Genomic DNA, 26,035 nt, shown 5'->3' on the forward strand with positions numbered 1-26,035 from the left:
AGGCTCGGCCCACAGGCTTCTCCGCTCCTGATTCAGGCAATTAAGATTTGGGCAGTCAGTAATAAAATGGTGGGATTCACAGATATAGATCCATGTACTCCTATTTGGGGGGCGAGGAGATTGAGGGAGTTGGACACAGTAGTGGGGTCCAGGCGGTGGTCCCGGTATGGTGTAGTGGCTGTAGGTCAACTGTATGAAGTAAATGTTCTTAAATCTTTTGAACAGTTGTCCAGGGAATTTTCTGTGCCTAGAACAATGTTCTTTTCCTACCTCCAACTGAGACATGCCATGTACACACAATTCAAAGGGGAGTGACCAGTGGTTGCCATAGCCCCACTGAGAAAGCAGTTACAAGCTTTGAGCAACAGGGGTCTGATTTCATGTATGTACTCCTGTCTTTTGTATGAATCCACTGTAAATGACTTGAATGACCTGAGAAATCAATGGGAAATAGATATTGGGCCCTTAACAGACAAAGAATGGGGGATGGTCACGGATAGCACTAGTGGCTACACAGCATCATTAAAATTCCAGCAAATACAGGTGTTCATTCTGCATAGGGCCTACTTGACTCCTATTAGGCTGGCTAAGTTCCGCCCTGATAGCACTTCTAAATGTCCAAAATGTAGTTCGGAAAATGGCAATTTCTGGCATCTCATTTGGGAATGTCCCTGTATACAAAACTTCTGGCGAAGAGTCATACGATGTGTTCAAAAAACGGGAATTGAAGTCCCACTTAGGTCATCGGCCACTTGTTTATTTGGGCTCCGTCTGAAGGGAAAGGTCAACAAGCTGACAAAAATTTATATTTCCCAGTTGTTTATGGTGGCTAAGGTTAGCATAGCCCGCTTATGGTTAGCCTCGACGAGCCCCACAATTAAGAGTTGGAAAATCCTGGTAAATGCCACTATAGGGCATGAAAGATTTGTTTACACGAGCAGGCAGGCATTGCCAAAGTTTGAGAATATATGGTACAGGTGGGTGGAGTCTCCATTTTATTTTGTATCCTCTAGTCATGATGTCCCGAATACATGAGGGTCTGGTTCCCCTGGATTACATAATAACAATAATAAAGTTGATAACAAAAAGCAGAGCCCCGCCTCTGCAGAGTACGTATGCAAGAGTATTTACGATGTATATTCCTAATTAAGTATTGTACAAATGTTATCATTATGCGATACTGGTGTCTTACAATTTAACCAATATTTTATATTCAATATTGACATATTTGCGACTGTATTTTCTTTCTTCTGTATTTGTTTATTTTTTTTGTTTTGTTGTTGGTATGTATGTACCTTGAAAATTTCCAATAAAAAATACTGGATTTAAAAAAAAAAAATATGCCCCAGAGTGAATATACGGATTTAAATACTTGAGTGAATTACATATACACCGACGTGCAAAAGCAAGATTTTGTTTTGTCCAATTATTTAAATGAGACAACGGGGTAGAGAGGTCACATTTTACGACAGGTGCCACAAATTTTTGTTTTCTTTCTGTAATGGGAACGAAATTTTAGCAGTATAGTTCTTTGCGCACTTCCACCAATGTGAGGAAGAGCTCCCAACACACAAAGGACAGTCTCCGTTTCCTCTATTCTCATGACTAGTTCAAGATGTGGAGGAGGCTAAACTGAGCACTAGTAAGAGATAAATGGAGATGTGTCACTCCTGCGGGTTGTCACTCAAGTCTTCCTACACCCACATCTACACTTTCTACCATGCAGACCCACAAAACCGGGCGATGACTGATTTTCTGGGATCTGTTCCAAAGACTGTGAAGCAGACGTAGACCTTAGTGACCAAATAGGAGAAGTTGTGCACAGAAAGACGCATTGCTGGTGCCCTGGTTTTACTCTAGTTTTATTTTTCCATTATTATCCTACGTGCATTAAGTAATTATTTATTTGGAATTGCTTGTCTTTAAACCAATAACTTAGCATCACTTGACTGCAAGGTTTATATTTAGTAAATCAATAAGTTGGAATGGAAATTGTCCACTGTTTGCAAGGTGTCACAGAAAATAAATCCCTGTTCACCATTAACCCTAGGGCTCTGCAGTACAAGGGAATGATGTATTTGTGTGTTTATTTCTTACCGCATGATGGAGACCCCCATGGGTGGAACAACAGGCACCATTGCAAAACTTGGATGAGTGCCTGACTATGTCGTAACAGAACACAATGGCTTAGGGGAATAATCTTTTCATATTCAATAATGCAATATCTTAAGTTTGCAAACTTCATAGTACAGTGACATCACCAGCCTTATAACTGGCCAAATGGCAGAGGCCCCATTGTGGATGTGTTATTTCCTTCTTTCCAACCAATATTTTTATTTATTTATTTTTTAACCATGTGTGTTCCCTCCCCCTGTCCAACATGTCCCAGGCTCCTGCCCCCAGTAAATAGTCCTAGTTACACCTTTATTTGTTATGTATGTGACTTTTATTCAGTGTATTGTGTAACATTCACGTGTTGTAACCCAGAGACTGTGTATATAAGAGATTCCACGTTGTTTGTCCCCCTGCAGACAGCAGTCCATAGTAAAAGGACACAATGGTTTACCCCCGCTGGACAGACTGTTAAAGTTCCTGGTGGACAGTTCGGCAGACTGTGAAGAGGTCGTACAATGTGCCAACTGTGACCTGGAGTTCAAGAAACAGGTGAGAAGAACATCACAATATAACATAAGGTAACGTTATACTCCGCCCTACCCAGATCTACCCAGTCGTCGTCGTCATCATCATCATCATCACCATTTATTTATATAGCGCCACTGATTCCGCAGCGCTGTACAGAGAACTCCCATCAGTCCATGCCCCATTGGAGCTTACATTCTAATTTCCCTAACGTAAACACAGATGGAGAGAGACGAGGGTCAGTACTGGCACAAGGTGGGCATGCAAAAACCTCTAAGTAGAACAAAACTGGAAGGAAAGGTTTAATGGGATGATTTGATGGAATATATTCAGTAATGTGATTTATCATAAGTTAGACAACTCACTTCACCGACATACACATAGGGGGATGTCAACATTTTATTTATTGGAACCCTAGGCCACTACGGTGGCTCAGTTGTTAGCACTTCTGCCTCACAGCACTGAGGTCATGAGTTCAATTCCCGACCATGGCCTTATCTGTGTGTTTAGTTTGTATGTTCTTCCTGTGTTTGTGTGGGTTTCCTCCAGGTGCTCCAGTTTTCTCCCACAATCCAAAAACATACTGGAAGGTTAATTGGCTGCAAACAAATAGACATGTGTATGTGTCTGTCTGTCTGTATGTGTGTGTGTGTATATTAGGGAATTTAGACTGTAAGCCCCAATGGGGCAGGGACTGATGTGAATGAGTTCTCTGTACAGAGCTGCAGAATTAGTGGCGCTACATAAATAAATGATGATGATGATGATGAACTCTCCCTGGAAAATCACTGTTTACCTACTGTGGATCCATGGTGGGAAAAGTGAGAACATCACTTCAAAGTCCAGTTTTTTACCCTTTTAGGACCATCCGCTTTTATTAATTTAAAATTTTAGAAAATTAAATACTAATTTTTCCTGATGAATAAAAGAGCGCCCGGTGATTTATCGCGGACCGAGGCGGCAGGGGTGCAGGGCTGGTCAGGGAAGTTCGCTGCTTTTCCGATTTTCATCCCCTGCCTGTCCATGGCCCAGTAGCGTGTTGTGCTTCTGATTACAAGCGCCTTCTTTAGATTATTTTAATAAAAATGAAAATATTTACATTTATAAAGTGGATGGTCCTGAAGTGTTAGTAGGGTGGGCTTGGAAGTGATGCTTTACACATGGTAATTGGCTGTATATTAGTAAGTAAAGTGGCTTTGTGCATTGTCTGTGACTTGTGCGGGAGCCAATGGATGATTCGGCTTTGTTCCTTTCTCCTCTTACTACTCTGCTTCCACTGCATTAACACTTGCTTGTCCTATGTCAACCAGCCATAGCGGTCATTTTTAAAATTTAAAAATATACTGATGCTGATGAAGATTTTTCTGACCGGCTGAAGATGATGAAGTATTAGACTTGTCTGCAGCCTTCAGAAAACTCCCAACGCTCCAACATGAGTCTGTCCTTCTTCTTCTTCCAGGAAGGTGACTTGATGTATTACTGTAACACCTGCAATCAGCCTCTGTGTGGTCAATGCAGGGATGAAACTCATAAAGCGAAGATGTTCTCCAGCCATGAGATTGTGCCGCTGAGTAAACGTGTAAAGGACATACACAAGAAGTGTTGTAAGTATAGTCTACTATTGCTGGTTAAGTCGCGGGACTAGTGAGCTTTGGGCACCGGTACAGGGAAGCGGGGCCGAGGGACCCCGGGGCCCAAATCTCCTGTGCTACAAAACTTTAACTTTTACCTTGAAAGACCTTTTATAACTAGTGTCTATAGCTTTATTCCTCTACAAAACCCATTTATCAGCCGCTGTTTCCAACTATTCCTCACTTGTGGTATCTTTCTTGCAGCTTTGCATGAAGAGCCCTACATCATGTTCTCCACAGAGAAGAAATCAATGCTTTGCATTAACTGTTTCCGGGACATGCAAGTGTGAGTGTGCACTCTGGAAGCAGCGCTTAATACTAACCTGCACTTACATAGACATCCAGGCGATTTCACGTACGCTGGCGTCAGGTGAGGACTGACAGAAGGACCGGTGAGCCTGACTTTTATTTGGCAGTTCTGGACACCTTAATTTTTGTTAAATTGGGCTGATCAGCCTCCGTCAGCCGTCCAGACCAGCTACTATTAAAGTAATCACAGGCCTCAGTAATATTCTGCATTTGGATCCCACTATGTTACCAGATTAGTAGTAGTGACAACATATATGTAGCATGTGGACTGGTGTGCTTAGTATGTCATGCTGTTACTCTCCAGCCTAACTTTGGTTCACTTTAAGGAGAGTGCAAAGTGAGCAGGCTTAAAAATAATGAGCAAATGACAATTACGGTAAGCGCTGTTACAACACAATCATTTAAGCGGATGGACCATACATACATCAAGCGTCTCTCACGGTTCATCTGACTTTTGAGAGTATGATTACAGTGTTTCTCGTAGTGACCGCTTGCGTTAAGTCCGTTCCACGTGCGCTCACCTTGGGATGGCCGTGGGTACACAGGATAACACGATACGGGCAGGTGTTATAGGCTACAGATGGTGGTCTGTCCAAAGACGCGGCCAAGAAGCAAAAAAAAACCAATCCTTTATTTTATTAACCATAATATTGTTAAAAAGAAAAACAATTCCGTAACATTAGACATACAGATTGTTTTTCTCATATTCTACAGAGAAAGCCGGGTTCACTGCATCGATATAGAGACGGCTTACATGCAAGGCTGTGAGAAGCTGGACCAAGCTGTGGTGGTAGGTTACATATATAACTTCCTCTCAATATGAACCCAATAAGCACCGAGCACCTTCATACATTGGTTTACTATATATTAAGCATTTTGGAGCGTTGCAATAGTTTAAAACCCATTTGGGTTTTCCAGCTAATGACTATAATGATAATGACTATATCCCCATCCACAGGAGAACAGGATACTGGGAAAAAACGTCAGCTCAGTTAGTCAGTATACCTGTTGGTGGGAATTTCAGCAAAGCCCATGCTTTGTATCCTCGGTGACTAAAGCCCTGTTTCAGTCCTATTAGAGCTTGTCAGTGCAGGATAGGGTTTTCTGCGGACATTTGATGGGATACCTGAGCAACCTGTGGCTCTGCTGTTGCAAATCTACAAGTCCCAGCATTCCCTGACGTCTATCGGCTGGCAATTGGCCGGCAAAGCATGCTGGGGCTTGTAGTTTCACAACACTAAAAGAGCCACAGGATGTCCAGGCCTGGCCTCCAGGGAGAGTGTTTCTCTTTGTAGCCCAGGTTGAAAATCGCCCCTGGCAATTAAATGCAAATAAACCACTCACTAAGGACAGACACACACTGGGGTATATTTACTAAACTGCGGGTTTGAAAAAGTGGAGATGTTGTCTATAGCAACCAATCAGATTGCAGCTGTCATTTTGTAGAATGCACTAAATAAATGACAGCTAGAATCTGATTGGTTGCTATAGACAACATCTCCACTTTTTCAAACCTGCAGTTTAGTAAATCTAGCCCATTGTCACAACACAGGCTCGTTGACTAAAATACAAACCTGGCATTGGTACCATCCTCGTACCTATTTTTGTTTTACCTCAGGAGCTGATCCTCTGGTTGTAATTTGGTGTCAGAATATATTCACTGTCACTGTTCAGTTTTGGTTGCAATCGTAAATTCAACAATGCCGCTTACCTGAAGGTGCAATAATGCAGCTTCCAAGTGTTAATGAACCAGCCGTATCCCTAAATTTGGGTATCTATGCTGCCTGGACCAGACAGAGGAGAAAGAATTATTTAGAATAGCCGGAGGCTTGGTACCATATTTTAGAATTTAATGCGGACAATGGCCGTTCACATCCATTATTTATATGCATTTCCATGGTTTTGTATGTGCATTGAATACAGACAGTGAAAGAACTGCAGACTTCGACCAGAGAGGCCATTATTCTTCTGAAAGCCATGGTTGAAGAGGTTCGCAACAGCGCAGATGAAGAGGAAACGTCAATCAATACTCTCTTTAGCAGCATGCAGGTACCCCGGGAATTTACCCTTCTTCAGGCTTTGTCGGGCTTCTCAGATGTCGGTCACAAACGAGAAACAATTACTATTTATTCAGATTACTTAATATTTTTACTTTTACAGAGGAGACCTGTAGTGTAGTGGATTTGGGGTTTTAGTGCTGCTGAACCTCTTCTTTATTTTGAAAGGATCATAAATATTTTTTTTGTTATAAATACAGAATCAGATATTGTGTTGAAAATCCCTGTTGGCCACACTCGATGGAGGCAGCCATTTTGTGAGCTGTTTCTGAGAATTTAGCCTATTCATTCACAAAGTAGTAACATCTCTGAGGTACTAAACCTCATATTGGATGAACCAATATTCATGGGAATGCAGCCAATCAATTTCTCAGGAACCAGTGACATCGCTGAGGAACCTTGTGGAGGCAGCCATTTTGTGGGCTGAACCCAAAGTCCTGACAAGACAGCCTATGAATTCACTAGGAACAAGTGACATCACTAAAGTACCTGACTGATGTCACTGGTTCCTAGTGAAATGATTGGTTACATTCTCAGGACTATTGGTTCAGCTCTCAAAATGTCTGTTTCCACAAGGCTCCTAACGTCAGCCCACAAAATGGCTACCTTCAATGACACATCAAGGGACATGTCTACTCTCCGACCTTGGGAGATCCCACCGCTAATTGCCCCTCCGTGAGGCACAAAAATCTCCATTTTGGCACTGTGCAAAAGTGTGAATCAAAAGACAAATTGTGTGCAAAGCTTTTTATTACATGAAGTGCGTCTGGAAACGCGTTTCTCCGCCAATGCGTAAAACATGTTCTATTAAAAGTAAAGGACCAGACCTGTGGTGTGTACAGAGCAGCCTACCCTTCAGCACATGAAGGAACGCCCCTAACAATGAGCCATCTCCCCCACTCTCTGCGCTCTTAAGCAGACTGAAGCACATGGAGGGTCCAAGCCGCCTCTGCACTCTGCACTGTACACTAGTAAATCACCTCTCCGTGTGGAAGTGATGGGTGCACTTGAAGATATTTAGCATTACATGTTTTGTATTCAGTTTCCTTTCCAAGAAAGAGAAGAAGAAACCAGTCTTGCATTTTGTATAATATTCAAAGTAAAAAAAAAGTTAGGTTTCCTGCATTGGCTTTTGCCAGCAAGGATTATGGGTGAAATAATATAAACCTGCTGTAAATGTTTAGACAAGAAGACACAAGCAGTTTATTTTTCTTATTTCATCACTAGGTGGCAGTAGAGAGCTAATATTGATTTGTGGTAAATAGATGGCTAGAAGGATAACCTTTATAAAAAATGAAGGTATCCGTAACTACATTTTGGATTTTAACTCCTTGGTCGCAACTGATAAATTCTATATTAATTTAAAGGGGATTTTTATATTTTATTTTTTTTAGGGGTGTCTCTATTAATTTTATTTACATTGATGCTTCATGCTTGTTACTTGCAGCATTTACCCAGTGAGAGCTTTTATACGGTTTTTAACATGTTTCAAACTTTTTTGATTCCTGGAAATTTTCTCAGGAAAATCTGGCAGAGCGTAAGAAGGTTCTCCTGAAAGCCGTCCAGTGGTAAGAACCGGTCCCCCTCCTCTAACATGATGCTATTCTGTTTGAGTCTTACAATAAAACTCATCCTCCATCCAGCAGAATAGAGCACATTATTACTTATCAGTCCTGTATATTGTCCGACAAATCAGCCATCACTATTATGGGGGACTGGACAAGGGCAAACGCAGGATTTGTAGAGGGGGGTTACCACACTACGCTGCCAGTGGGCGTGACCAGAATGCATGGGGTCGTGGCTATAATATTAGACAGTGCTTGGCTGCTCTCCAACTCTTCCTATCCCCATAATATACATGGGCAATGCTGCGTGCACTACTGTTAGGTGCACGCAGCTCTCCCTTTTCAAATAGAGCTATGTGAAGCGAGAGCAAAGTCCAGCCACCTCAATTATACAGTGCCCCATGCTTGTAGGGGGGTTTCAAGGCACTAGGAAACCCCTCCTCAGTTTGCCTATGGGACATATGGTACCTGCATCTGGCAGATAGGGTTGAATCTGCAGTTACGGGGGTCTGGGGATGATACAGTTCTTTGCTTCCTATAAGGAGGAACTATCATTGTGTAAATATGTTAGGTGTGCGATATATTACCGCTATTACACTCCTGTCCCATTCAGCCCTTCCTACAAAACAGAGGAACAGGTCATTGAGATCCCTCAATTAAATAAAAACTATCTAAAAGATGCAGTACATCTGTACTTTGTAGATATATCTATACTAGGACGGATACATGCACACCATACTTCTGTGTATATTATATGTATGATATATATTGTCCAATCAAAGGGCTTTGTGCTAATGTAAATAGATGAAATCCGCAGATACTTGTTCTGTATTTGTTCCGTGGTTTTTACCACTTTGTTCTGTGTTTCAAGTCAATATGAAGAGAAGGAAAAAGCCTTCAAAGATCAGCTCTCTCATCTGGCTTCTCTCCTGCCCACATTACAGGTAAGTAACTACCTATGGTTTATTCTGTATGTATTCTGTATATCTGGCTTCATAACAAGTTTACTGTCCACTTTCTGAACATGAATGAGTTTCTAAGATCAGGAAGTCAGGGATATAGGTGACTGACAATTGTTATCAGTGGAAAGAGAATGAATTTCTTCTAAGGAATGGTATTTCTTATACATATACATGTATAACATCAATTTCCCTGCGATCTGGGATTTTCTGGATAAAGGGATCTTTAGCTGTCCTATGGAGCACCAATATTAAAATATTTGAAAGTACATTTAAAAATGACTCCACTGTTTCCCCACATTTGCCCCTGACATTGTCCTGATTGTTAGCAGTGCTCCTCACAGTGACTGCTGGAAGACACTCTGACATCTATGTGTATGACCTCCTCCTCCTCATCAGTTTGTGCAGCAGTGCTCCTTACAGTAACTGTATGAGGAGACCACTCTTTGAGGACATCTGACAGTCTCTCTTCCTCGTTACTTAGTGCTCCTCGCAGTGACTAGGGAGAAGCACCTGGTGATCAAATAATGTTTGTGTGTATGACCTTCTTACCTTGTGTAATAGTACTCCTCACAGTGACTGTAGGACACTCTGTGAGGATGTTTGTGTGTAAGACCGTATACTCCTCATTACTTTTTGCACAAGTGCTCCACACAGTGACTGTAGGAGGAGACACTCTGTGAGGATGTTTGTGTGTATGACAGTATCCTCCTGATTGCTATGTGTAGCAGTGCTCCTTGCAGTGATTGTAGGAAGATGTAATTGGTGATCATACCTGCAGGACATAAACATTGAACATTCGCTGTTCTTTATGTTTCTCTCTTTATGGTTTTCAGAATGTTTTGCATACCGGGTTCCAGATAATAGATCCCATACCGGTATTGTTATAAAATATTCATATGAAAGAATCGTATTTAGAGTCCCTACATTTACTTCTTGCAACAATATAAAACATATTATTACACGTGTCTTCTTTTATATCTAGGTCCATCTGGTCACCTGTTCTGCGTTCCTGAGCTCAGCTAACAAGGCTGAGTTCCTGGATTTGGGCTATGTAAGTATTTATATATCACGTCCTGTGTTCCAGTGTGTGTTTAGTAACGGGACGTATCGCCTAATCAGCGAGGGGTGAAATAAGTCTGCATATAACAATAACCTCATCTACTTCTATTCAGCAACTGATGGAACGGCTGCAGAAAATCGTGAAACTTCCCCACCGATTGCGGCCATCGCAGAGCAGCAAGGTACGCAAGACGGAGGCCTTTACTTTTATAATACTATGAAAAGTATTTCAGACTGTTATAATTTTTCTTGACATGACTTCCGCAAGGTTTCCAGATCAGTTCCGGCTTCTCTGGGGACCTTTGTTTGTAGTGGTTTGTTTTGTCCATTGTTGAATGTCAATCATGTAGATGGGGGGACTGGATAGGACAATAATTGTGTTTGTGTGAATTGCAGATCAATACAGATTACGGAGCGGAGTTTGTGCGATGCTTAGAGCCACTGCTGATGTTAAACCTTCGCCGGGCTGGTAGTGTGAATGGCACTTGTGTGGCACCAGGACACGGGAATAGCAGCTTGTAAGTATATTTGTGGCCCTAGCTCTGGGATAATGGGGTAGGGGGGAGTGACAGTTGCGTTCTTGCTGTGGTGTCCCGACCTCTTTTACCGAAACGTGGCTGCTTGTGGCATCTGAAAACTTAATAAGTTTAATTAAAACAGCAATCCCACGTAGAAGGTTTATCTCCTTCTTTAAATAGCAAGTTAAGTATCTTTTTAAGCATGCATTTCATAATCATTTCTCTTAGCTATCCTTCTACAAATCATTATCTTCTGTTCAAAAGCTCTTTCTTTGGCAGGCAACAAATGACTGCCAGACACAGTCCATCTGCTACACAGGCTTATAACCCTCAGCATGTCATGTGAGGGCAGAAGGATGATGTCACAGTGCAGACAGAGCCCAAAGGGGTGTTCCTAAGCCTCTCTCCTTACTCCTTGTGCCACATGACTGTGGTTGCCATGGTAGTCCAGAATCCTAAATAACGAATAGCAGCCTGAAGAAAAAATACAAAGGAAAACGGTCAATACCAACAACCTTCTTATAGCCTGCCACAGAGATTTATGTTAAAAAAACACAATTTGTTTTAAAGGGATTGCTGCTTTAAGTTTAAACTTTAACCATGAACAATAGAAATACAAGGCAAAGTTTGTGGCAGTAATTTCGATTATGTAGTAGACGTTAACAGTTTTTGTATAGTACTATAACAATCTGATTACTTACTGCAAAACAGCTGTTGGTGTCTGAATACACCCAATGCAGCCAATTAACCTACTAATATGTTTTTGGAGTGTGGGAGGAAACCAGAGCACCTGAAGGAAACCCACGCAAACACGGGGAGAACATACAAACTCCACACAGATAAGACCATGGTCGGGAATCAAACTCATGACCCCAGTGCTGTGAGACAAAAGTGCTAACCACTGAGCCACCATGTTGCTCCCCCCCCAAAAAAAAAGTTGATATCCGTACAAACAGGAAATACCAGCTTTACATATATACAATAGAACTATTATTTAAAAAATTTTATAGATGAAGAAGGAAAAAATGTCAGTTTCCATAGTATAATAAAAACATTTAGCAGTTTTAAAAGTTATTATCAGTTTTAATCAGTCACATTCCATCTGGTGACAAAAGTATTGTAACAACAAACACAGATTAGCAAAATAAATGAACAATGAACAATGATAACAATCAAAAGTATTATAAAAAAGGAAAAAACATGTTCTTTTATGAAGGTTCTACAAGTTAATTGGTTTTTAGTGCTTTACAGTGATTTGTAGCGTGCTAATTGTTAGAAGTAATCGAACCGTATTGTGCCAAGAAAACGAAACAAGCGATCCACTTTCATGGAATTCTGATCATATTCCGTTTTTCATGTAGTAACAAGTTTTTCTGTTGTGATAATTGCACACATCGCGCCTCTTACATGTGTTGTTAATTGCCCCGGAGTCCTGGGCTTTGACAAAGAATTAATGTCACAAAGACCGACAACAGCTGTAGGGATTAATGACAAACAGGCCGCCTGCTTATGACAAAGTTAAACGCTGCACGGACTGACAATTCCCGGGAAAACAGACTTGGAATGTCAGATTAACTGCACAAGGCGAGCTCAGCAGCCCAACGTCGCATTGTGTTGTCTGGTGTCCGTTTTCAAAGCAGATAGTCGTCATCAGCAACATTTATTTATAAAGCACCAGCACATTCCATAGCGCTTTACAATTGGGGACAAACGCTGGAATAAAACTTTTTTTTTTTTTTATATTAATAATTCCCTCGGAACTGGATGGATGTACCCCAAATTAATTAACAATTTTATATAGGGTTAGAAATGACGGTAGAATAGAGTGTGTATGCTCTAACAAAAAAAAATATTATATCATCATCATCATCTATTTATATAGCGCCACTAATTCCGCAGCACTGTACAGAGAACTCATTCACATCAGTCCCTGCCCCATTGGAGCTTACATTCCCTAACACACACACAAACAGACTAGGGTCAATTTTGTTAGCAGCCAATTAACCTACTAGTATGTTTTTGGAGTGTGGGAGAAAACCGGAGCACCCGGAGGAAACCCATGCAAACACAGGGAGAACATACAAACTCCACACAGATAAGGCCATGGAATTTAACTCATGACCCCAGTGCTGTAAGGCAGAAGTGCTAACCACTGAGCCACCATGCTGCCCGTAATATATTATCACTTATGTACAATATATTATCACTTATAAACTACTGCTCTGATGTTTTTCTAATTTCCACTCTTATTCATAAAAACAATTGTGTATCCAAACAATAAAATATCACTTGTTATTTAAAACAACTTTCCCTAAAAAAACTATAATAAATCATTACCTTCAACAGATATTTTATATATATATATATATCACTACCACTACCAGTTCACTGATAGTAAAAATGTTATAATTAAAATTGGATTGCCAAAAAGAGATATAAATATCTTTTTTTTTTTTTAAAGTGCTTGATAGGTATGTTATCCTTTTTGTGTATATTGAATTTGTACACTTAATCGTCAATATTATATGGACTCTTTTATGGTTAATCCATGAGGAAATAAAGCCAACATAGAAATATAAACTTGCATTTGCACGTTGCCAGTATTCCTGTAAAATGCAAATTTTTATTTCTATGTTGGCTGATTTCTCAATTAACCATAGGAGAGATCCAGAGAGGATGGATATATATGGGTGACAGAGAGGTGATGCTGAAACTTAAAGGAGATTATTAGTTTTCCAAGAGGAGTGGTATAAAGGGGACTGAGCCTTGTGGTACTACAACTGACAAAGGAAGCAGAGATGAGGTGGATCCAGAGAAACAAACACTGATTATTATTATTATTATTATTACCATTTATTTATATAGCGCCACTAATTCCGCAGCGCTGTACAGAGAACTCACTCACATCAGTCCCTGCCCCATTGGGGCTTACAGTCTAAATTTCCTAACATACACACACACAGAATAGGATCAATTTGATAGCAGCCAATTAACCTACCAGTATGTTTTTGGAGTGTGGGAGGAAACAGGAGCACCCGGAGGAAACCCACACAAACACGGTGAGACCATACAAACTCCACACAGATAAGGCCATGCTAACTTTTGAACAATTGATGTTTGGTCCACGTGGACTTGAATCGCCCTGTCAAGCGTAGCAGGTCGGCGGCGAAATCATTAAAACGGTGCCTGCGGGCTGCTTGTGTGTCCAGTCAGATGCATGCGTACTACGTCCGCGCTGGTTGTGATGGCACTGCTCAGCTTGTGGCGCTGCTCAGCTCGTGATTGGTCGTATGGTCGCACGCTGAGAGCTTACTGCGGGCAGAGACCGTTATGTTCGTTACACAACTGACATGTGTTGGTGTGTGTACAGTGATTGACTACGTGATGTGAGTTCCGGCACCTTTTTTCTTACAAAAAAAAGGCACTGCCGAAGAGCATCCAATAGGTTGTGTGACAAAGGGCCTCTTAAGTAGTTTGCAGGGCTCGAGAGATAGCTCAGTAACCTGAGGGAGGATCTGGGTCACAATAACTTGTTTTGTTTTTTTCAGGATAGGAGAAGTTGTCCGATGCTGGAATAATGACTGAAAGTTACGAGTGGGAATAGGGTTGAGTGTACTTGTGGAAAAGAGGGAGTAGACGAGGTAGAGACTTCGGGCTAGATTTACTAAACTGCGGGTTTGGAAAAATGGAGATGCTGCCTATAGCAACCAATCAGATTCTAGCTGCCATTTATTTAGTACATTCTACAAAATGACAGCTAGAATCTGATTGGTTGCTATAGGCAACACCTCCACTTTTTCAAACCCGCAGTTTAGTAAATATACCCCTTCATCTTCATAGGTGGGATAAAATAATCAGAAAGGTTCCATAGGGTGCGAGAGAGACACAGAACCATACACAAAGCCATTTCCTGAAATCAGTGCTACACAGTGACACACAACCAATAAATCATTAACACAATACACAATCGTCTACATCACGGTAAATAATAATAGTTATTTACTGCACTTTTTTATTCTTTTATTCTTTCCTCATACCTTTGTGCCCCATTACTACACCCAGAAAAAGTGAATTAATGTTGTATAATAAGCCCCACCCCTTCGTAGGTCCCAATTTACACCCTAGGTAGGTGACCTCAGATTCTGTAGCATCAGACAATCCCTACAGATATGACAGACAACACATGACGGCAGTTATAATCCATTAAATTTCTTACACATGTGTCCTGCAATGGTGTCACTCTTTCTGCCCATTATGCCTGCATAAAGTATGGTTGATGGCATTAACTGTCACAGACAAATACCCCCAGCAATAACTGTCAATCACTTAAAACATCACACCATTGGCTGCTGCAAGTGGGCGGGTCTTGTTCCTATTCAGACTGATCTGTGACATGTTAATCAGTGAAGGACCCTCTGGCATTTAGAGTTTACTGTTCAATGTTTTATAATTATACAAATCTGGTGAAAAGTAATCCGACATGCACATAACACGTACACAAACCTTTTAGAGGTATATTTACTAAACTGCAGGTTTGTAAAAATGGAGATGTTGCCTATAGCAACCAATCAGATTCTAGCTGTCATTTATTTAGTACACTTTACAAAATGACAGCTAGAATCTGATTGGTTGCTATAGGCAACATCTCCACTTTTTCAATCCTGCAGCTTAGTTAATATACCCCTATGTCTTTTATTTTATTGATCATCGTATAACAAACAATATACATCCGATGGTGAACAAATTACAATTATAATACTATTCTCTTATTCTTAAAACAAATAAGGGGAGGGGGGGGTGACAAAACAACAAAACCTCTTACAATTAAAACCTGGTTGCTTTGAAAATATATTAAGATTTGATGAATGTTATGCTATGATTATTTGTAATTCTGCTACAATATTTACAGGTATATTATTGATGATTATGTAGATGGTGTGTAAAATGGCACATAAAGACAACCATGGATAATTTGGTGGTGGCAGCAAACCATCGGAGTGTCTTTTATCTCTGTCACGCGGTCACAATTTTCCACATACTGTAAGTCACATGTTCCTTTATGTATTTACCTGGGTGATTAGTGCGGCGTTGGGGTTAGAGAGCAACTTGCAAGTACATTCTCTGCCTGGCACTATTTATATCAGAATTTCATGGAACTCTCAGAGCTGAAATCTTTAGCGCCGTCTATATATATATTTAGGCCGGCTGATGTCCCATAAAGCAGGAGCATATTAAACGTAGTGCAGATGGATAATGGTAACTGAAAGGACACAGATTGTCTGCTTTTCATCCACACTGAATCGCCAAGACTGGATTTATAAAAAACACAATACAATAGGATAATATTTATCACAGCAGAAGTCGAACGATTCAGGTAAACGTTTTTTTTTTCTGTTTAGATTTCGAATGTCCAGATTATGGGTTAAAAGTTAATTGTCGGACTGTCATCTGCAAAGCCTTTTTATTAGGACAAATATGTTTTGTTTGTGAAACCTGAAAAAAAAAACATAGCTCCAATAAATTGTGGGTTATTTTCCGCACTGCATGAGGGGGTACAAACTGTATAGAGATTAACAATATGTCCATCGGGACATAGTCAGTCCTGTGAACGTTGATTATTAATCGTTTATGCATCTTACCCGGACTAGAGGGCAATGGGCATGCGCAGTTTACAAACTATAATGGCGTCTCGTCTCCTGTGAATCATTATATCATTGAAACTGAAGCTTAGACTTGTTTCTCCAATTTAAGAGCAATATAAATGACCTTTAATGTAAAAGTTTAATGTGATGTGAACATAGTGCAAAATAAAGAATCATCAGAACTTACACTTTTTACATATTTAATTGAACGTTTCTGTTTTTTAAAAAAAGAACTGTTTGGAATTTTAGTGACATATTTTTGTGTATATTATTTTTTGGGTAACATATGCATTTACTGGATTTATAAATAATTTTTATAATATGGTAAACGGATCCGCAAGCACCCTCTTTCTCTTGATACCATATGTTCTTTCCAATGCAATTAGTAGACAAGTGCATTTTATTTTATTTTTTTCATATCTCAAATAGCAACAGAATTCTTAAGTGTTAGTTGTGTGTATTCATCTATGGATATTATTAAGAAGATTTCAACAAGGACTAAAAACAGACGGCAAACATCGGCATGTTGAAACTGTACAATATAAATGTATACATAATTTGTTTATGATACAAACGAGTATAAAGTTCAATAGATGATATTTAATGTCAATGTTTAGTGCCCTGCCAGCATCATTCATTTGAAGATCTCAAACGCTCCCAAAGAAAATGTAAGACGCCCTATACTTTATCACCAAGACAATCTTATCAATGGTAATTGTGATTTGATTGATTGATAGCCCACTTGTGTCTCATAAGACATGCTGGAACTTGTAGTTCAGCAACAGCTGCATAGCCACAGGTTGAATAATAACATTTAAAATATGTTTATATCAGTTATGTGGACAGTGTTGTTTGTGCCTTTGCTTGCTTGGTGCCGTTGCGCACGTTCCCTGCACACTGGAAGCAGCCATTACCATGTTGGTAAGGAAGGGCTTCGATGATGTCAGGGGGTTCTATTGAATTGAAAAACTTTATTCTTATGGACATTGGCTGAGCTCACAACATGTCTGCCTTCATTGTGTGTAGGTAACACATTTTTTTTCATAGGAACTAAATCTAAATGCATTGACCCTTTTTTTGCAGGATTTATGTTAATACCATGATGTTATTGGAGAAATTCAAAACCTTCTACCAGTGTATGCCAGATAACGTTATAGAGTTATAGCCAGTCTGGGAAGTCTAATAATGTCGCCCATATTCTGCTTAGGATCTCCAGTGGTCAATGCTCCAAGACGTTAATAATGCCTGGATGTACAGCCTCCTGCGATAAATTGTCCATCACCGGATCCATTGTTCGGAAGCCCACCATGCATCGATACATCAGCACGAAAGTCCTGCTGGCGGAAGGAGAGGAGAACCCCTTTACTAAACATTGCCGCAGTTACGAAGACATGTACAGGGTGAGTGATTTGTGTAGTCTGCCCTCTTGACATCAGGTAGCAGTAATATTTTAGTTCTATGTCGACCCCATCCTCCGCTTTAACTGTACACAAATAACGCTACCAGAATACGCTTCTTATAAAGCCAGAATTTAATTTTTTGGCCTCCCCCCTGGCCACTTTTGAAGAGCAGCCCCAAATGCCCCCATCCCCATCGTGGAAGCCCTTGAAGTTTCCTAAACTTCTTACTACATACTAACGACATAAAATAAATAGATGGAAATAATTCAGCATTGTGTCTTTGAATATAATATGTAAATAATGAATTGTTAAGAGATCAAATATGAAAAGTATTACAATGATGAAGTAAAGTGTCAGCTGTTTGACGGACATTGTCATGTGACCCGAGCACGTATAAAACAACTAGTGGCAGCCAATTAGATTGCAGTATTTGATCAAGCGCTTCAAACCCCTGAAGTCTTATTCACACATAAGCGCTGGAGAATTGGGTAAAAACATTTAAAAACGCCCGGTTTAGACACATTTTAGTGATGTTGTGCATTTTCCAATAAAATCTCTTGGTGCCAGTAGCATGCATTAATGTGTGAGAAATAGGCTGTGCCTCATTTGTCCTATTTTAACGCACATTCCTTGTGTAAAAACGTGCAAAAAAGCAGAGAGGTGTGAAAGAGCCGTCACTCTGGTCCAAACAACCCTCCGTTTATGATACAGTGATTAGTGGTGGTATTTATTAGTAACGACATTAAACACTGCATCTGTTTTCACCTTCAGACCATCCAGCAGGAGATACAGAACCTGAAGGACCAAGTCCAGGAACTGCACAGAGATCTTACAAAGCACCACTCCCTTATCAAGACGGATACAATGAGCGACATTATCCAGAAGTCTCTCCAGGTGGATGTCCACATCGCTTCGGAGTATTCATCGGTAGAAATGATGAGGACGGCATTCGAGGAGGTGAATCCAGTTTCACTTATGATGGTGTGAGAGGAGACCGATATACTTCTGGCTTGTTACATGGGGAGCAACTACGTGGGGTAGATGTACAAACCTTCTAGATGGTGCCGTATGGGTCCAAGTTGGGGCCATGAACATAACTTCTGCCCATACTGGAGTCTTTGTATTGGAGAAAGCCCCACTTTAAGTGGAATTCTGCTGTAAATGTTGTAACCATACGCAAGAATTATTTTTAAATAAGAACCATTGTGGTCTTTTACTTTGCCACGCTAACTACGACCTAGGATTGGGTCATGTACCGCCTTTTCCTAAACTCAGAACATATGGGTTGCAGATCATTCTATACACACTGGTGAAGAGACCTGGTTATAATATTACTGTATTCTGTGAATCCTTTCATTCCAGATTTGGGAGGAAACCTATCAGAGGGTTGCAAATGAGCAGGAGATTTATGAAGGTAATGTGGCTTTCTGGGTTATACATATTTACAGTTAAACAACACGTTGTGTACAATAATTGTGTTGGTTTGGATACTTGTGACAATTGTAGAACTTTTCTTACACTAGCATACGACGGCTTTTGGCAGATTTACATTGGCCAATTGAAGCCGTCTTTGTTGCAACATTAAACAGATTTGGTTTACTAATTACCATTAGTAGATAATGATTACCTTTTCCAATGAGTTGAATAAGGATTAGCTGTGAGAGGTTGTGCCCAATGGTGCTCTGCACCAACTACAAAGAGGTTTACTACATCTGTGGTGCCACACACTATACCAACACAGTGCCCTTTCCCACACAATATACCAGCAGAATGATCCTGAGCAGAGCTTATTCTGGTGGCTAGTGTACAATAGACCCCATTCTCTGGTGGCTAGTGTACAATAAATTCCTTTCTCTTGGGGCTAGTGTAAAATAGACTTCATTCTCTGGTGGCTAGTGTACAATATACCCCAATATCTGGTTGCTAGTGTACAACAGACCCCATTCTCTGGTGGCTAGTGTGCAATAGACCCCTCTATCTGGTGGCTAGTGTGCAATAGACCCCTCTATCTGGTGGCTAGTGTGCAATAGACCCCTCTATCTGGTGGCTAGTGTGCAATAGACCCCAATATCTGGTGGCTAGTGTGCAATAGACCCCTCTATCTGGTGGCTAGTGTGCAATAGACCCCAATATCTGGTGGCTAGTGTGCAATAGACCCCTCTATCTGGTGGCTAGTGTGCAATAGACCCCTCTATCTGGTGGCTAGTGTGCAACAGACCCCATTCTCTGGTGGCTAGTGTGCAACAGACCCCATTCTCTGGTGGCTAGTGTGCAATAGACCCCAATATCTGGTGGCTAGTGTGCAATAGACTCCACACTATCTGGTGGCTAATATTAGCACTATTCATACACATTAATTAAAAGTCTCTATCTGAATGGCAGCTCAGCTACATGACCTCCAGCAACTGAAGCAAGAGAACAGCTACTTAACGACAATTGCCAAACAGATTGCACCATATGTACGATCCATCGCCAAGGTCAAAGAGCGACTGGAGCCCAGGTATGACCACTTGTACAAATTAAATATTTATCTCATAAAGAATTCATACATAAGAATGTCTCTCCAGTATGTTCTTTAGTGGGGTGTACACAGTGACCACCGTTCATACTGGAAGGATAAGTGATTAATCCATCCTCTGCTCTGTCCATAAAGAGTAGATAGTTTATTGGTTTTAGGGGTAATGACGGGTTATCTATCCATGGATTTGCACGATTAGACCTGCAATATAACCCCTATTATGACCGGCGCAATAGGCTTATACCAGTCCGTGAACCAGTCACATATTAATTGTACCAAGCAATTATCTAAAAGGAAGTCCTGGACCAAACAAATGTACAATGTTGCTGTATATAGCAGGGTTGGGCAGCCTGTGGCTCTTCACCTGTTCTCATCCATTGACGGGCTGAAACTTGTAGATCCCAAAGATGTGACAGGTCAAAGGCGGCCCAAACTTGCTGAACACAGTATAAATAAAGAAATATTATAACGGGAATGTCTCAGGCTGTTGTCTGGGCCTACAACTATAGTAGCACATGACTTATAAAGTGAGTTATTTTGTTTTTTGATAGTTGGTGAATTATCTCACTCTATTTTATTTATACCAACTAGGCTGAAGGAGCCTCGAGAGCTGAAGGACGACGTATCAGAGAAAATATTTGAAGATTCTTTATTGGCTGAGATGCATACCAGGTACTGATACTATATACACCTTTATGTATACTTAGAGGGCTACATTGAAAGGGGCAATAACCTCAAAATTATTCTCTGAGTTTCATGCAGGAAAATAAATGTGAAAAATATTATCTGCTGTTATATACTACTTTTAGGTAAAGAGATTTCTGCGGGACACTGAACAGTGGCTTTTTTAGTCATATTAAACGCCATATAATGTTCTGTCTTTGTGTTCTGAAAGAATTCACATGTCCGGCTTGGTTTGTTAGAAAACATTTAAGGCAGCTAATTTAACCAGAATTACTGTAAACCAAACAATTAAATTACGATTGTATTTTTGGATAGGTCAGGGAGTAACTGAAGTCAGCTCTTGAACTTAATGATGTGTTGATCAACCCTTTCACACCCACACATCCCGCATGCCCAGGTGAGCCTTGTCATGACAGTGAGTCATCCTATACATTCACTGAGACATCTTTTACAGTTTCCAGGAGCAATTGCTACAGGAAAATGCTTTTCAAAGCCCAGTTTAACCAATAGAATATAAACATTGAAATGCTCAAAAGTGACATACATACTAAAAGTGCTCCAATATTCCATCATCACTCATAGTTTATTAAATTAGCATAAACCTGTTTCCTCCCACACTCCAAAAACATACTGGTAGAGTAATTGGCTGCTATCAAATTTCCCTTAGTCTCTCTGTGTGTACGTTAGGGAATTTAGACTGTAAACTCCAATGGGGCAGGGACTGATGTGAGTGCTCTGTACAGCGCTGTGGAATTAGCAGCGCTATATAAATAAAGAGATGATAATGACGATAAACCGTGCAGTATTTTAGGAAAAAAAACGGAAACGTTTACGTGAATGAAGGGAGGTCCTAGTGATGGAGGAGGGACTCTAAAAGACATTTTCACTATTCCGACCATGGCCATTTTAAATCCGACCTATAATTCCACAAAAGTATTGGTTAAGGTGTAGTTCCTAAAACTTGGATGTGAATAACAAATATGGGATTTGTGGGGTTCTGTGCGATGAAAACGTTTTGCACTTTCAGAAATGATCTTCAATGGGTATTGCGATAGAGGTTGGGGTGGGAATGTTAAGCGCACACATATATTTGATAAGGCCTTAATCTGGACAGGCAATGAGAACAATGGTGGTCCATCAAATAACTCGGAATTAAAGGGATATTGACCTTAAAATTTTTCCTTTTTTTTGTTTCATATTTGGTAGGGCAGTCTGTGTAAATTAAGAATAAATTTGTCTGTGCCCAAAGCTCATAGACATAGCTGTGATCCTATTCGGATGATGACCTGTATTGACACGGTCTGGCTCTAGTTGGGTACCTCTTAGGCTGCATGTGATCTTAAGATGGGTCAACGCCAAATAAGGTCAACGTTATGGCTTTGAGCTTTTGGTATGGAAAAGCACCTAATACCGAAAGGGAATAGGTTCTATAAATTTACATTGAACAGGGTGTTTACTCTGACAGCTTTGCCCAGACTACAACTAAGAAAGCACATGGAGTCAACTGTCCCTTTAACTGCAGTTTGTAGCAGACATTGTCACAGAATGTACCGATCGCATTTCATTATTATGTCTTACTCTAGAACTCCGTCAGATAAACGGCACGAGGAAGCTTGCGCTTAGTGCGCCTTTAATTTGCCTTGCTTTCCGATGTTGGTCATGAAGTGCTGATTTGTAGAGGATGCTTAGCAGGAGTAAGTCAGAGATAAACCAGGAAATCGGGAACTTGTAGTAGATTGCTCACTTTAATGGCTGCTTCATGGCAGATATGGCTCCTCTCCAACAAACCAATTATATCCATTTCCCATATCACAAGGACAGACTGGTATGTTGTGCTGATAAACGGTCCATCCACAGAACTGTAAACTATTCTGGTGCCAACTGAAACTGCACCATATTCATCACTGACACAGAAATACATAACTTGTACAGTGGAAAAACAGCACTAGTCAATTTCGTAAGTGATCAGAAAGATCCTTTAATTATAGAACAGCATAATATAAAAACATAACAAAATTAATATATCTGTTTGAGTATTCAAACAGTCATTTTCTCATTAAGATGGTCTTCATCAGTAACACTAAGCAGCAGTTTATACGCTTTAAAATCATTTTGTTTACATACATTTTATACACAAGCAGTAGATTTATAAACTTTACGTTCCAATAATAAGATATTTGTTAAGCATTATAAAGTAAACAAAAACATCTTACACTGTAAACATTTGTTTGGAACATTCCACACCAGCTTGTCTCAAGGTTCTCCAGTTAATATTAAGTAAGACAGGGAACTTTTTTACCCCCAAATATATTGATACGCCGATGTTACCCCCTTGATTTGAAAGGAAGGAAATCATATATTATTAATTATTGGATTTCAAAATTTGATTGAATCTATTCAAAATTTCTTTGAAAAGCTTCAACTTCAAAACTTCAGGTTTTGGAGAAATGATGTTGCTTCATTTTTGATACAAGAGCATCAATATTGGGGCATTTTGATGTCAGAGCAATTTGAATACAGTCTTCAGCGTCCAATCGATTTCTCTGCTTTGTTTTTATGTTCGTTATAGTGGAAAATCCTTGTTCCCAAAGGTAGGTTGTTGCAAAAGGTAGCAACTTTTTGACTGCCTCCTCATGTACAATTTTGATGCCTTTGCAGCTGTTGACATCCAAAAATATGACAGATCTGCTTTGTTTTCAAATGCAATACGTGCTTCATTATTGCATGGAAGCTCAAGAAGTACCTCTGCCAACCCTTGAGGCTCTTCTGGTACAACAGCAATTTCACATTTAAAGGGGTCTACAATCCAACTGACAGCATGTGAATCAGCAAAATTACCCCCAGGAATTTCATTTTTACCCCATTTGTGGTAAATTACCCCTGTTCCCTGAAGTAAGGAGACCTTTCCTGTATTACCTGACACTAATAGTTTTAAGGAGATATCATTTCTTTCAACTGTACAATAACGAATGCAAGTGTACGTAATCCTTTCACTTGTATACAGCTATATAAATCACAGCTGTAAGTAAAGAGGAGATCACTCTGTCAGTTCTGCATTAGTTAACAAACACCGTGAGACTATAGTTTTATAGCACAAATTAGAAAGCGATGGAACCGGAGTATTGGAAGATGTCACAATGCCGTAGGTTTTGTAAGAGAACAGGACGTGGACTATAAGGTGCTCTGCAATATTCATATGATAACTTACAGTTGTTGGCATGATCTTAGAAATACATACTATGGTATAATATAGGAGCTTGCACCTACACAGTGACTGCAGCTAATTTGTGGGTGCAGTCAGTGATTTCTGTGGGTCCTAGAGAATTGATGCTGCAATATTGGTCCAGCCCCCATAACATGTGTAGGCGACAGGTCAAAAGACGACCACACAAAAACAAGTTACACCAAAACCAGTGATTGTTTAAGTGTATATTATAATTTGACATTTACTGTCCTAGGACCGGTGGGACTGTTTGCCCGGAAGATCAGCTGGAGCTGAAGACATCGAACCTGCCCAACGAAGATCCCTTGTTAAAAAGCAAAGAACAGTACAAGCTGAAGCAGGGTGTCGCAGCCTGGAAAGGGTTAAGCGCATGAGGAGAAAAACGCAGAAAGACAAACCAACAGCTTTATGTCCTATCTAACGTTAAATTCAACCTTTCCAGATTTTGTTTATTACGAGGTAATTCTTTATATCTCTGGCTCACATTCTATTTCACTGTTCCTTATGCTGGTGTGCTGAACTTAAACCATTCAAAATTCTTAGTATTCTTAAAGCAGAACAGTCACCTTCAGACAGTGGAGGTGGCCATTTTGTGGGCGGGACTAATATGCTTGAGAATGCGGCCTATCCATTCACTAGGATCCAGTGCCTATGCATGTATGTCAGGCCTTATGAATATTACATAGTACCTCAGTGATGTCCCGGACTAGTGCAGTGTTGGCTAACCTGTGACACTCCAGGTGTTGTGAAACTACAAGACCCAGCATGCTTTGCCAATATATAGCAGCTTATAGCTGGAAGGGTATGCTGGGACTTGTAGTTTCACAACACCTGGAGTGTCACAGGTTAGCCAACACTGGTACACCACACAAAATGGATGCCCCCATCGTGTGTACGAGACAGGTCACTTTAATGTGAAAACCATATACCCAGTCCTTGTATTATCGTCATACATATTAACCCCATTATAATGTGTTATTGTGAATTTATGACCGGGTACGGCTTTGCCCTGCTCTGATCTCCCTTATATCTGTTCATATTTTTATTTTAAACATTTGAAAATTCACTGTACAGAAAATACTGTATACTTTATATAAGCACAACAAAAAACAGTCTTCTTTAGATACTAAACTGGGAAGCAGATGAAACAGCACCTTACACCATAAATAAACATGTAATGACCCAATAATATTTATTAAAATAATTATATTGAATTCAGTGTTTGTTTGTTTTTTTCTTTAATGTATTCATCTCCATCCATTCGTAGATAACACCGGTGGCTACAGTATGCAAATGAGGTAGGAGACTAATTCAGCAGAATTCTAACCGGTACCAAAAATATCACCCTGTAATTATAACAGTAATAAATGTAGCACATAATTATATACTTCCTCTTCTCTCCCCCACTCTTTTCTTTATCTCTCTCTCTATCCCTCCCTCTCGTTTCTGTATTGAGTAATTTCTAAAATATGACAGTATATTACCAATAACATGTATCCATATAGGTTTTAGAGAACAGTCCTGTTCTTCTCTGGAAACATGTACACAATCTCACCGTGTACATAAAACTTATCCTGTAAAAGATAATAAACCATATATAATATTTTGGGAGAGAACTGGGAGGAAGAGAGATACATATAAAGTGTAAAAGATAAAGTGTAAAAGATAAAGTGTGAAATATAGTTCAGATCTTTACTATTGCTAAAAACAGTAGGTACTAACAGGCACTCCACCCAAAATGACTGGATACTTTATATAAGGAGCTACTTTTACCAGTCAGAGGTGTTAATGAGAAGATGCAGGAGCTTATTAGAAGTGAAGATAAGT

At 40.1% G+C, this 26,035-nt stretch overlaps 1 protein-coding gene across 5 annotated transcripts in view; it reads left to right on the forward strand.

Moving 5' to 3' along the window:
* RNF207 (ring finger protein 207) overlaps positions 1 to 25,776 on the forward strand; it is a 46,490-nt gene extending 20,714 nt beyond the window's left edge. For 2 of the 5 annotated variants that reach the window (XM_075190039.1, XM_075190040.1), the window contains 16 exons: positions 2,532 to 2,664; positions 4,100 to 4,244; positions 4,476 to 4,557; positions 5,295 to 5,370; positions 6,504 to 6,629; positions 8,159 to 8,205; positions 9,074 to 9,146; positions 10,147 to 10,215; positions 10,337 to 10,405; positions 10,620 to 10,741; positions 17,591 to 17,783; positions 18,555 to 18,740; positions 19,146 to 19,197; positions 20,166 to 20,283; positions 20,893 to 20,973; positions 24,444 to 25,422. In XM_075190039.1, the coding sequence (XP_075046140.1) occupies positions 2,532 to 2,664; positions 4,100 to 4,244; positions 4,476 to 4,557; positions 5,295 to 5,370; positions 6,504 to 6,629; positions 8,159 to 8,205; positions 9,074 to 9,146; positions 10,147 to 10,215; positions 10,337 to 10,405; positions 10,620 to 10,741; positions 17,591 to 17,783; positions 18,555 to 18,740; positions 19,146 to 19,197; positions 20,166 to 20,283; positions 20,893 to 20,973; positions 24,444 to 24,582 (1,711 nt within the window). In that variant the 3' untranslated portion in view covers positions 24,583 to 25,422. Of the gene's footprint in view, positions 1 to 2,531; positions 2,665 to 4,099; positions 4,245 to 4,475; positions 4,558 to 5,294; positions 5,371 to 6,503; positions 6,630 to 8,158; positions 8,206 to 9,073; positions 9,147 to 10,146; positions 10,216 to 10,336; positions 10,406 to 10,619; positions 10,742 to 17,590; positions 17,784 to 18,554; positions 18,741 to 19,145; positions 19,198 to 20,165; positions 20,284 to 20,892; positions 20,983 to 24,443; positions 25,423 to 25,475 lie in introns of those variants that run through there. The other 3 variants (XR_012679828.1, XR_012679827.1, XM_075190041.1) reach the window with 3 other exon arrangements.
* The last annotated feature ends 259 nt before the right edge of the window (positions 25,777 to 26,035 follow it).

The sequence above is a fragment of the Mixophyes fleayi genome, chromosome 11 (genome assembly GCF_038048845.1).
Source record: "Mixophyes fleayi isolate aMixFle1 chromosome 11, aMixFle1.hap1, whole genome shotgun sequence".
NCBI lineage: Eukaryota > Metazoa > Chordata > Amphibia > Anura > Limnodynastidae > Mixophyes > Mixophyes fleayi.